The sequence below is a fragment of the Lissotriton vulgaris genome, chromosome 5, assembly GCF_964263255.1.
Source record: "Lissotriton vulgaris chromosome 5, aLisVul1.2, whole genome shotgun sequence".
NCBI lineage: Eukaryota > Metazoa > Chordata > Amphibia > Caudata > Salamandridae > Lissotriton > Lissotriton vulgaris.
The window spans coordinates 1,703,141,361-1,703,154,887 of NC_141693.1; the positions used below are offsets into that span (position 1 = coordinate 1,703,141,361).

General features: G+C 42.3%; 1 protein-coding gene across 1 annotated transcript in view; it reads left to right on the plus strand.

Annotated features, from left to right (window-relative positions):
• The window catches only part of PLCD3 (phospholipase C delta 3), a 338,775-nt gene that overhangs the window by 263,456 nt on the left and 61,792 nt on the right, over positions 1-13,527 (plus strand). The window contains exons 9-11 of the mRNA XM_086923873.1: positions 2,509-2,625; positions 4,682-4,711; positions 6,708-6,867. Of these exons, the coding sequence (XP_086779999.1) occupies positions 2,509-2,625; positions 4,682-4,711; positions 6,708-6,867 (307 nt within the window). The remainder of the gene's footprint in view (positions 1-2,508; positions 2,626-4,681; positions 4,712-6,707; positions 6,868-13,527) is intronic.

The window sequence follows — 13,527 nt, forward strand, 5'->3', positions numbered from 1 at the left end:
CAATGGAATAAAAGTCCTTTTAAAGAAGATATAAACTTTTCCATAGCTGAGTGGAGATAGCACTGGTGAGTAAAAGAGTATTTTTCGGGAACCTTTGATCTGGTACCGGAAAAGCTATGTCTTATCATCAACATAATCTTCTTTTCTGGCACTGTGAGTCAGATGTTGGTGACTGATCCGACGTTTCATAAGCACAAGTGCCTGAACAGAAGTGCGCTTGTGTTGGCCAAAGGCATAACCGTTCATAGTTCTGTAGTCCAAGCAGATGGCTTAAACCTTTCACCTGGCATACGTTATGGATAGTACAAAGGTTCTACTACTGGAGAGATCTGGTATGGTTTACAGAAACTAGTGATGATCAGCTGCACTCCACATGGTCTGTTCGGAGGTTTAAGAGTCTGCAAACTCTCAAACACTTTCACATACTTCTTTGTTTTCGCTAAAGATTTATTTTAAATTCTTTCTGAAACCAGTTGGTTGTCATTATCTAACGTTCACCAGTGTCTTTAGCTGAAGATGCTTTGCCTGATACTGAACAGACCACTGTAAGAGCAGTTTCTTGATTGTTGGGGGATGCATCCACTTGTCAGCTGCATCTTGAGGGCTGATGGTCCTGAATGAGAGCATTTGATGTCTGCCATCATTCATTTTGCTCCAAGTTCACATTATTCAGGACGTTATATCACAAAGACCGTCTCTGTCCTTCGACAGGCCTAGGTGTTAGCAGTTAGGAGGCAGCTAAGAGGGAAATCTGAGCAATGTCTATGTTAATTTGAAAAGGGGACTTGAGCTTGTGGTTTGGTGTTATCTAGAAATCTCATGTTGCCACTGATCAAGGTGAATCCTTGAACACTGTGCACACTCAGACAATGGATATGCAACAGTAAGTGCTTTCATGGGTAGCACATCTATTTTTAGGTGGGCTTTGATGAGCCTTGGGGTGCGATTAACTGGTTAGGGATGGCAACATTGTGATTTAAAGGCCTATAGAACATCCTAATTTTGTTTGAGAGTAGCCCATATGTGGAAACTGCCCCAGGCGGCAGAAAGTGTGCACTATTTATGCCATGGAAAACTCACTGCCATTGTTCATAGCAGGGTTTTAAAATTTGATGCAATATGGCACCCCTTTACTTCCTACATGAAAAGACCACAGAATGCTGCGGGACTACAGCGGACTATGTCCGAAAACGCTGAGGACATCCAGGGTTTGTGATATGGTTCCCTCTGAGGCGGGGAGCGAGTCACCACCTACTGCGCCAGCAGGCTAGTCAATTACATGTTTATGCATGCCCTGTGGAGCAGAGGATGTGGGCTCTGTACGGGTGGGTTTGGTGCTTGGATGTGGGGCTCCTATACTTATCTTGCAGACATGCTCACCATCTCTGGTGGTTCTTGTCACACTCGCAGCGGGGGCACCACCAGACTGCAGACTAACAAGTGTAAAAAAAGAAAAAACAAGACAGCAGGCCTACCATCTATACACTCAGGATCTGAAGCAACATCCCTATATCCATCAGGACTATCTCAATGCTGCTCCAATTTAGGGAGGAATTGAACTTTAAAGAAGAATACATCACAATGCATTCACCATCCCCATACATATATACATACATAAATGCCTAAACTAAGACTTAAACCAAATGCCAAATGATGGAAACAGTCTTTCTCTTCTACACATGAGATGTGTAAAAGCACATACCTTTTGGAACGAAGTTTTATTAAGGATTACATTTTTTACCAATATAACTCTCAATGAAAAATAATAATTGTTCCTTGGAAATGTTGTTAGCGGAATAGACTCACTAACAGTCAAATAAAAGGCAATATAACTCTCAATAAACATTAATTATGGCTCCTCTTAAATCTGTTAGCAGAGTAGACTCTCAAACAGTTGATTAAAAGACAATATCAACAGAGAAATGATTGATTCTAAAACATTGGAAGTCAGAAAGATCAGTGATGTTAGAAGATTGGATCACAGAAATGTACAACATATCTAGTATGCAGAGTGCCCTGCGGAATGATGTACAAGGAAGACAACTTTAAATCTATATGTCTTTTATTCCAGATGTGTTTGATAATTGAAGACATTTATGTAGAACACAAAACAATAGACTGTGGTGTCTGACAATTATTAAATGTGCATGACCTGGACCTCCTGATCAACTGTGCCAATTCGAAGGGATTGCCCAGTTTTGCAGAGCTTTACCTTCCCTTGTTTTGCAGGGGAAGAGGGGGGCAGTTTGCATGACTATTACCACTTTGAACCTACAGAACTGGCATTCCATTTCAGGGACTAGTTACTCCTTGTGAAGATCTCCATTTTATCTAAAGTGTACCTGTCTTTGTGTAATTAACCTAGTATTTTGATTACGTTGACCTGGTCTCGGAATTTTTGGCAGAGATTTGTAGGAGGGATGGTACCCACCGGACAGCTGGACAAACAGAGCTGTGAACTGCATTGCATACTGTGTTTACTTGTCTTTTTTCATTTATTTTCTCTAGCAACTTAAAGGAAAGATTCTGGTCAAAGGGAAGAAACTGAGGTCTTGGTTGGGTGATGATGAAAACTTCAACCTGTGCTTGGAGGAGGAAGATGAATCGCAAGCAGAGAGCAGACGGGTAAAGTACAAGGACGCAATTTAGAGCGAAACCATCTTGCTCACATCATTAACTATTTTTAGAAGTGACATTATTCTTTAATATAGCATGTCCTAGAAAGAACAATAGATTGCATAAAAAGACTTCCAGACGTCTTTTTACTCTAAACACTATGGTCCTCTTTACATAAAGGACAATAGCATGCCGCTGGGTGTTACCCAGGACAGTTGAATTGAGTAGCTTAATTCGATTTTCAAGAAAGTCATAAAAGCACACAATATTACAGATAATACTACACCTATCAGCAAGATACAAAAATTCAGATGCATAAAAAAGACCACAAAATACATGAATATAAACATTAGAGATAAGCATAAGAGTAAATACACTAATTATACTCAGCATAAAACACCCATGAGAGCTCTCTTCTGGCTGTAGGCTGCACCAGGTTTCAATCCTTCCGGGCATACCTTATATAAATTAGGGTTTCCCCCATACCAGTCAAGTTTGCTGTTCTTTCACCATCATTGGTTTCATGCCGCCTTACATTCCAGTGCCATGGTGAAAGGGGCAACACCATCCGGAAAAACACCGGTCTTTTGCTCATTGCATTCTATACAGTGTTTATAGAGGGTACAAAAGGGAGGCTGCTAGTGGCCCCCAATATTTGCGGGTAGGGGGCTTCAGAGGCATCCACCGTAGGGTTGCTCACCAAACTGACCATCTTTGAACAGCAGTGACTTATCTACCGGACGGCACATTGAATGCGGCCAACCTCTACACCCAGAAATTATATCAGAGTGGGGACAATTCTTTACAGAGGGCGCATACCTTTATCAACCTCACCATATTTTGTACTTTTTACTGCCTTTTTTCAGAACCATTCGTGCCCTGTTCTAGGTCCAGACCTACATCTATTTTCTGGTGATGGGATTATATTCCATGCATTGATTGAGTAATAAACATATCCTGAATTGAACCTCAGACTTTGAGTCTCACTATCAGTCCTGTGTTTCTAGGGACACCCTTTTGATTGGAAATACGTTCTTCTTTTTCTTTATACCTTCCATTGGTGGATATGAATGTCTGACTCTTCCCTCTAGCTCTCAGACAATGTGGGACAACCATCTTTAGCCATTTGATAGGGACATTTTTTGCCTCCTCGAAGTCAGGGCATATAAGGTCGATCTTAGATAGACGCTAAACTCTGCCTAGAATGGAGTGCAAGTGCTACCTAAACTCTGACTCAGAGAGTATCTTCTTGAATTTTTTCTTATAGGCAGATTATTGCCCTGCCTGGATGACCATAGCCTGTCTAGATCTGCATCCCATCACTTGGAACTAGAAGCAGCGTTTCTGTTCCCACATCGCTGCAGTTCCTATAGGCGAGTACATCTTTATATCCTAAAGAAGAAGAGCCAGGCCCTACCAGGAAAAGTTTCACCTAAAGCTTTTGCTTAATTTCCCTTCTTCTTGACTTATCCTGAGCTATTTTAGAAGTGTGAATTTGGCCTCAAGTTACCATGAAGTGCTGTTGAGAGAGCTGGCGGCTAGATAGACAAATGCACAGATCTCTTAAATCTTCTGGATTTACAGGTTAGCAAGGACGTGGCGTAAGGGACACGATTCACAAATCTATTACTAGAGGATTTAGGGGTGGGCACTTCTAGATAGGGGCTGCATAGGATCCTACTGTTTTCTGGAGCTTGTTTGAGGACTCTGGTTTGTTTTATTGACGGCGATGTCTTCAGTTTAGGACAGATTGCGAATGTCTTCAGAATGAGTAAAGCGAGTTCGCTGTTCTATGATGACAGTGGGAGGGTCCAGTAAGATCATTCAGCTGACATAAATCTAGTGGTCTTGCTGGAGCATGCACCAAGCAAGTCCTGTCTACTGAACGGTAGCACTCCACTGGGGGAGCTCAGTGACCTGACAGAGAGTGATAGGTACATGATATATAGATATATTTATATACGGTCGCACCCATCTAAAGGTCATATTAACCTGCAGAGAAACTGTATTACATAATAATATTCTGTTTCCCTCCCATTAATACTTTCTTTCTTCTTCTTTTCAGTCATCTCAGCAGGATCTGGAGCGACTACAGGTAGATAAAAAAAAAAGCATTTGGTGTAAACACCATGTTTCACAGTAGTAAGAGGGCATAGGTAAGGAGGGGGTGCTCTGTGTGGAAGGTTTAAGGCCTATAAGTTCATTTCAATCTTCCCTTATTTCAGCACCCTTCTTAAAGCGGATGCAAGTTGTTTGTGGGTTGCAAGCATGAGTCATGCTTGATACAAGCAGGTTGAAAGGTTGGAAAATAAAATTGATTCTTTCCCAGACAAACACATTTTATATACATACCCTTCATGAGTCTGCCTATATTATTCTGTAAGTACCTAACAAGATAATTCAGCACACAATTAGCACACTGTTAGCATACACTAGTCGTCTACTGGTGATATCTCCCCCAGTTGTCTTGCTTGCATGTGGAACAACAACGCAGACTCTATGACTCTACACAACGATGGGCCCTTAGAGAAGAGTGACAATTCAGGGGTAACCTGTTACAATTCCCTGCTCCACCCCCACCTATAGAAACAAGTAGATCCACTTTTTCATGGTTCCATAGGACTCTGCCAACTTCTACAAGTGCTGAACAGTATCCCACAAGGAGGTGTTACAAACCCTGCTGAAAGGCCCTGGGTAGCAGCACATCCCTTATCTGTGTTGATCCAGGAAGTCAGCCAGGACAGCCTCAAAGCCAGCTGATGCATGTATCGCAATGTGAGAGCTGGGATATAATCGCCCTCTCCAAGCCTAGAAAAGAGAATGCGGAAGACTGCAATGGAGAAGCCAAAAGAGCAGCATCCAGTCCCACCTTTACGACAAATAAGTGAACAAAGGCCTTTTAAAAGAGCTTGAGTGTACACCACACTCCCACTATTGGGGTCAAAGGATAAGATTGAGTATTTAGTTTGGTTCCTCGTTTTTGCCATGAACGTATTGGGTGTATTTGGGGATATGTTCTGCTGCAAGAGCATCTGAGGATTCATTAACCCACGTATGGGGAGTTCTCAGCCATGATGTTCCAAGGGTAGTGCACCCTGGTAATAGGGGAGAATAATACACATATCGAGTTGCCGATACATAATTAATGGCACAAGACAGACCACTAATTAAAAAAGCAGATCTTCAGTCTATGGGGTACTGGATAAATAGACTAGAGTAAAATGCCACCCACTCCCACTTGCGTCTATGCGCCTTTCGCTTAGTTTGTGGGTCCTGTCTTCCAAGTAGTCCCCTAAGCAAGACCTGTATATGTAATTGATTACAAAGGGCAGATGAATCATGGCTGCTTTGTTTAGGCCCTATTCAGTGCGTCCATGGCAGCTTCTCTGATTTGACATCTCAAAGTACATAACTTGCATTTTGCCATATTTTATTGTCTGATTGTGTCCTTCTTGCGCTGCCATTCATACCTGCTTTCCCCCACAAAAGCTCTGACCTTCCATTGGAGTGCTGTGACAGTCTCACTCTGCTCTCCTGCTCGCGGTCACCTCCCCCTCGTCTTTCCCTAACCGCTCCCAGGGATCTTCTCCTCTTTAGCTGTAATGCTGCTTCCGGTCCGACACTTCCTGCCTGCTTCACTTGACTGTCCTCCCCTCTCTGCTTGTGCTCTCTCTCTTTGTTACTCACTTGGCCATTCCCAGTCTATTTGCCCCGTGTCCATCCAATCCTCATCTCTGTAGCCCATCCTTCATGTTCCCCCAGACCTGCCTCAACCAGCTGTGTCACTTTGTGTCACCTCCCTCTGCTTACGTCTGCATGCCCCTTCATGTCTCATGACCGCCACGTTTCGACACAGCACTATTGTCAATGAACATTTCCGCTTCAGTAATCCATTGCACCTATGCTGGGTATGAGAGGAGATGGGATTGGTTGAGCAGGAAGCCATTGAATGGAAACTGGGACTCACACACCAAGAGCAGGGGGCTTGAAAGCTAAGTCTAGAATACAATGAATGCTTCTCTTGGAAGCCAGCTCTGAGGGAACTGGGAGACAGTTCCATATTTACATAGGCACATCCTTCTCTTTTGCAGGCCAAAGACTACAGTGAGATTTCTCAAGAGCTGTCTGATTTGGTTGTCTACCTTAAGACTACCTCCTTCCATGGATTCCAGAATCCAGTGAAGAGCCTGCCAGCATACGAGATGTCGTCTTTCAGTGAGTCCAAGGTCCGAAAACTCTCAAAGGAGTCAGGTAATGATACACTGAAAGTACACGAGAAATTGGGGGCATAAAGGAAGGGAAGTATATCTCTCAACCAGCCAAGGTCTATGTGGAGACTGCCCATTGGGCCGTTATCACCCTTGTCTGACAGGGAACTCGTGCATTAAATGGCCAGGTGCTGTAGCCTCTTCACACTACCAACCTCTGCTACTGTGCTTCCTTTATCAAAACATTGGAGAGGACTTTGGCACTGGTACAAGAACCAATACCCTTTAGTTCCGATTTTGTAGAAGATAGTAACTGGTATCCACTAAAATGAGGAATCTCGTCCACACCTGCTGCAGCCAGCCCACCCACACATGGCAGGTGTTAGCCTGATATGCTATGGGTGCATTGCCGGCATATTAGCGAACTTAAATTGACTTTTAAAGACTGCTACACTTTCCAAGGAAATATCTCACAGTGCTAAGTCCCCCCAACATGGTGGCATGTTTACCACTGTAGATGATTTAGCTGAATGGATGCCATTGGCATTTGTGGGTATTGGTTGAACTTATGAAGCGAGTGTCATGGGTGTTGTCCTTTGTGGAGCCCTTTGTGTTGGTTGTGGTCATCTGCAGTGCCCTTGTACACTGAAACGTACATCTTGGCCACATTTTAAGGTGTGTTGTGGGCCTCTCAGCAGGTCTATGGGTGGTTAGGTGTGGGGTTTGGGATTGCCAGTGTTGATAGAATTATTCTCAGTGCTGCTCACTTTCTTTTTGTGATAGTAATTTTTTTTGCTGTGCTTTCTTCACCTCGACATTGTGTTGGCGTGCTTGTATTCTGTTGCACCCATTACATCTAATTTGCAGTTTTATATGGACTTTGGATGTCCTGAAGGTTACTGGTCTGTACTTTTGAGATGTAGCCTGTCAAATGGACTGTTGTGGATTGTCAAGGAAGTCAACACAGGTGTTTTCCATTTGCGCATTCAGTTTTGTTATAATGTCATCAGTGAATTATTGTCAATGGAACTCACAGCATGATTTGGGATTGAATTTGATGATGTGGTTAGAATCACATGTGGCCTTCTCTGTTGATGATAGATCCTGAATTGGGTTTTGCATGTTTACTGCATGGACGATGTTGTCATGGGTTCTATTTACATTATACGTCTTCCTGCCCATGGCATTTGTCCAAGCTGTGATCCAAACAGATGGTTAAGATGCTGGTAGTAGTCGCTCTCTGCAGGTCAAATAGCAGCCCCATAAGGACCACGCTTCGCCCATTATTAGTCGTACATTTTGGTTTGGCCCATTTGAACTACTTCTTTACTAATTGGCTGATTCTGTTTGGGCATCTTCTCTGTCAGTGATTGTATTCTTGAACTCATCTCATGTTACCTCTTGCTATGTTGGTGCCCTTCTGTGTCGTGGCCCCTTTTAAGGGTGTGCCCATGCTGTATTTCCCATGCATGTTTCCATACTTTGAATGTCCTTCAGTGTGGCAGACAATGTGGCTCTTGTACATGAATCTTATGTTGCTATAAGGTTTGAGTTGTCACAGTGAATGGCCATTCTGTTCATGGTTGCCACAGGAGCCTGTACTAGCTGTGTAGTGCTACAGGCGAGGGGATTATTGTGTTCAAGTGGAATCTGTGCCTCTAAGAAGGGGTGTGACTCCCTATTCAGGTGGGGGCCCCTGGGGCTGTGTTTTGTCCATCATAGTTCATTCCTTGCTGTATTCCTGTTCGGACCAATGTTGTCATGTTGGAGCAGCAGTACTCGCATTTGATGCTGTGTTTGGTGAAATATTCATCGGGGGTCGTTTGTCTGTTTCACACTCGCTGTGATTTTGTTCTGATAGCCCTCTTCGTAAAGATTTTGCGTCACATTTGAATATTTTAATATTTGCTGCACAGGCTATTTGGAATTCTGACTTTTTTTGGCAAAGTGTTTTGTCAAGTATGTGATTCCTTCAGACGCCTTGTACCTATGGCGTGTTCGATTTCAACATTTTAAATATTCTAGGATGGCAGTGAGACAAGCAGAAATTAAAGTACCCTACCATTACCCTTTTCACAAAAATTAGGTTAAGATGAATAAAATATTTCAGAAAACCATCCAAAATATTCAACTTGGATTGAGAGTCCGTAGTGAATATAATATAGAAATAATGTAGACATAGCAAAAATCATTTTATATGCAACCAGTTGATTAAATTTGGACCCTTAGTGTAAACTCTCTGAGTTCATGTCAATCTTAATTGTGGCTGAAAAATCAATCAACACGCACTATCATGCAAAAGTAAAACTTTCAAAGAGAACTGGATTAAGTATTTGTGATCAATTGAAACGTGCTGTATGAAAATTTCTGAATATTTTTATTAGACATGTATAATAAATTGTGTGTTTACAGGCATTATGTTTCATGAGACAATAAAATACATGCATACATTAACAGGTGCATAAAACAGTCATGAGCTATTTAAGGCCCTAAAAACTGAGAGCCTTATTTATGAGGCTGTGCGTCACTTTAACGCCACCGGTGCGCCACTTTTTGTGACGCACCAGTGGCGTAAAAAATATGCCTCGTTGCACCATATTTACAAAGTGACACATCTAGGTAGATGCGTCACTTTGTAAACCTCTGCGCCACATTATACCTGCGCCAGGTATAATGTATGCAGGGGTGCGTTCTAACGCAACAAAGGGTCATAGAAATGACGCAGTGAAATCTATAAGATTTCCCTGCTCCACTTCAAGGACGCAAATGCGTCAATATCTTACGCCTGCCTCACAGCAGGAGTAAGACTGACGCAGGCCCTTTAACATGGAGCTTGCCCCATGTTAAAAGGACACATTGCTGGAGTTGCGTCACTTTTGTGACACACTCCAGCAATGTGTCACTTTTGCTCCATACAGATACGTCAGAAATACTGACGTATCTGTAACTCCTTGCGACATGATGCGTCATTCAGTTAATATGAAGCATCAATCATGTCGCAAGGAGGGCGTAATGAAAAGTGACACATTGCTGCTTTCACGCAGCGATGCGTCACTTCTCATAAATGAGGCCCCTATTATTCTCTCCCCTTCCAGGATTTACAGTTACTGGGGCGATCCCATTATATTCAGACAGGGGAGGGAATAGAAGGAGTATCAGTTTTTGAGGAATAAAATGAAAATTGGACTTACCAGGGTCATTTTCATCCGTTTTTCTCCTGATATTCTACCCAGAGATTTTGTCTTCCAGAAGCAGGTGAAATCTTTGAATGGAACAGTGGCGGACAATGCATAAAAACATAAGTGGGGCAGGTGGAGGGGGTATGTGGGGAGTGGACGGGGGAGACAGAGGAGCGGGGGACGACGGGGTGGGGTAACAAAAAAAGATAGAAATAAAAATAAAACATACCTGATGCTATTTCTTCTGCCTGGCACCTGCTTCCTAGTCCCAGCAGTCCCTGGGGCAGCATTGGACTCCCCGTCCAATTCCTGTGCTGCTCTCAAGCATGAGAGCAGCATGGGCATTGGCCTGAGTGGTCTGGGGTGACGCTCAGGACAGGGAGTCTGTGCTGTTTCTCAAATACAGCCCGGTTTGACAAACCTAAGTGCGCATGTCAGTTTGGCCGGCCTGAGACGACAGGCCAAACTGACATGCACACTTAGAAGTGCAAAACACTCCTACTCCTACTCCTACTCCTCCTCCCATGGCATGGCCCCAGCCCTCCCTGTACATGCTGCTGACTCAGCCAGCAACTGAGCAATAATACGATAATGAAATATCGTTTTATTTTTCAGCTGCTGGCTCTGAGTCAGTGGGGCGACGCTTCTCCGCCATTACAGAGGAGCTTCCGCTGGAATGGAATACCACTTACCAGCAGTGCTTCAAATTAACTCATAGTTCAGTCAGTCCTGTTACCAGGCCCATCAGATTTAACAGGCCGCCCATAATGAGGACCTGAGATGGGCCCTAAAGTCGGAGTTCATGGTTTTCAGCTCACTCTGCAATTCAGCACACAGGAGTACTCAAACTCGACGCCCATGTTTTTCTTGACTGGTCTGGATTCAAAAGGAAATCTTGGCATGTTTTTCATTTTTTATAAGGTATAGGTCCGTGAATTTCCTTCTGTTGTTTTCATCATTGATAGCAGAGCATAGAAACTTCCTTTTAACTTCCGCATTGTCCCATGGATCTGATAATACATCACCCTCTTAATTAATAGTTGAGTCTGTAAGATGTATTCACACATACTGTCCCAGGAAGCTCAAATCTCTCATCCTACTACCTTAATTTATTAGGATCAGGAAGGTAATATTATGTGTGTTTCTTTCCTTCTATCACACAGCACCCATAACATTATAATTAGAACATCCAAACTTAGGTGCCTCTGTAGAAAGGCAAACTCATCTGACATTCTGCCTCTTTTGTATAGCCTGAAAATCAGGAAGAACAGATTCAGGAGGAACTGAGTCATGTCTTTATCTTCAAAATCCTCTGACAATAGTAAAAATGCAGAACAAAAAAATTGACATTAGTAGTCCAAAATGAAATAAATCTCATGTATTCTAAAAATAAAGTAATGTCATTTGCAGATCTTCCAGTCTATGACTTTCATCAACAAGAACAAAACTCAGTAACTTATAAAACAGTTACAAATATTTTCTCTAAACTGTACTTATAACAACATAAATAATAAAACAAATAAATGCTCTCTTCTGTGCACTTGACAACATTACTATAATCTGTTACTTTGTGGGAGGAAAATGTTTGGAAAGCAAATGAATTGCTTTGTTCTACAAAAAAGCTGAATTTTACAGTTTTGAAAGCTAAGGAAATGGCCAGATCATGTCAGGACATTAGGCTCATATTATGTGCATCTTCAAAGCCTCCGCACTAATTGTGATAGTGCTTGAGCAACAGGGATTAAACAGAAATTTGAAAAGTTAGCAGTAATAAATCTAATCACAGATCGATTTAAAAATTCTCTCTAGCCTTCCTCAGACACCATAAGCTTTAAAAGTTAAAGTCCTTTTGAAAAACTCACCTAGAAATTTTAATGAAAGAAGACCCAGATTTAAGTCACTTAAATAAGAAAATTGACCATTGATATATCTGATGCGATGAAACTCAGCTGATTTACCCTCATGATACCTGAAGCATCCGTCAAACAGTCTACATTATTTCTTAAATTTGCCATGTGGAATAATGTAAAATGTTTAGTTTCTTTCAGTAAATTATATGCCACTCCTTCCAGTGGGATTATATCAACACTTGACAGGGTTTTAAAAAAGCTCAATAACATAGCCAGATTCCATTAAATTTTCTTAAAGTAGAGATCCTCACTGGTAGGCTAATACCTTTAGTGTTAAAGCCTGTGTTAACGAATAGAAACAAACTATCAACAAAAGAAGTATGACCCACTAATGAATGATTATCTGTAATACCTGCCCTGTGTGTGTTATCAGCTTAATAATTCATTTCATTTTGAACAACTGTGAATTAAAAATATCTGTACTACAGGTACTCACATGGGTAGCAAATTCCATCCCATACAATAGTGCTTTAAGCTCGTTTGTTCTCTCCCTAGTTTCCAAGCTTTTATGTTTCCTGGACAAGTCAATAGAAAATCTCAAAAGTCTTTTGGTTTTCCAGGTGTCCCAGAAATGATCAAAACTGTCAGAAAAGGAACCAATATTACCTTCTCATTTGCATTCCACTCTGGGCTCGTTAAAAGCTCTGCATAAGAAATTAGAAATTAGAACGAGTACAACTTTGTTTTCTTTGAAGAAGTCCTATGACTGGTAATGCCCTTGAACATTGACTCCATAGTTCGATTATTTTTTTCCACTGTTGGAGTCGAACGCGATTCACCGGGGCTCTGAGTCGACACTGTGTGGCGTTCTTCATCTGCACCTCTCCAGACTTCCATTCCCAGTAGCTTCTCTGCAAGGATTTCTCATCACCTCTGTCATGGTCCCTCCATTAGATCCACGTCTTCGGGTACGTCGAGGCCCTGCTCAGACCTATTCCTTTTGGTCTGTGCTTGAGAATGTGAACACTCTCAACGCGTCGAGGATCCCAGTAGTTGACATCCGTAAGGCAGCTACCTGGTCCACAGAACACACGTTCACTAAACACTACTGTGTGGATGTCCTAGCAGGACAGCAAACTTAAGTGGAGTAGGCTAGGCTACGCAGTCTTTTACAGTCCTCTGCGACATCCTTGGGCTAGCCACCGCTTTGGGGGGAACTGCTTCACATTCTATGCAGAGCATGTGTATCTATAGCTACGAACTGAAAATGTTACTTACCTAGTAAACATCTGGTCATAGCATGTAGTGCTGTAGATTCATATGCGCCCACCGTCCTCCCTGAAAGCCTTCAGTTTTCACGGATATCTTTTCTCTCTACCTTTCTTTCTCTCATACATTTCCCTGCATGGCTATCATTATGCATTTTCATGCTCACCGCCATGAGAGAGAAAAATCAAACTATGTAGTTGATGCTCATGTGCATTACCAGTCATCGAAGGAATCACTGTACCTCGTGACGCAAAAGACTTCTTCGAAGAAAAACAAGTTTTACACGTCTGAGCCCAACACTAGATGGTAGGAGTTTGCGGAGCATGTAAATCTACAGCACTACATGCCACAAACAGATGCTTAGCAGGGTAAGTAACATTTTTCTTTCGAGCAACTCCTCGGAAA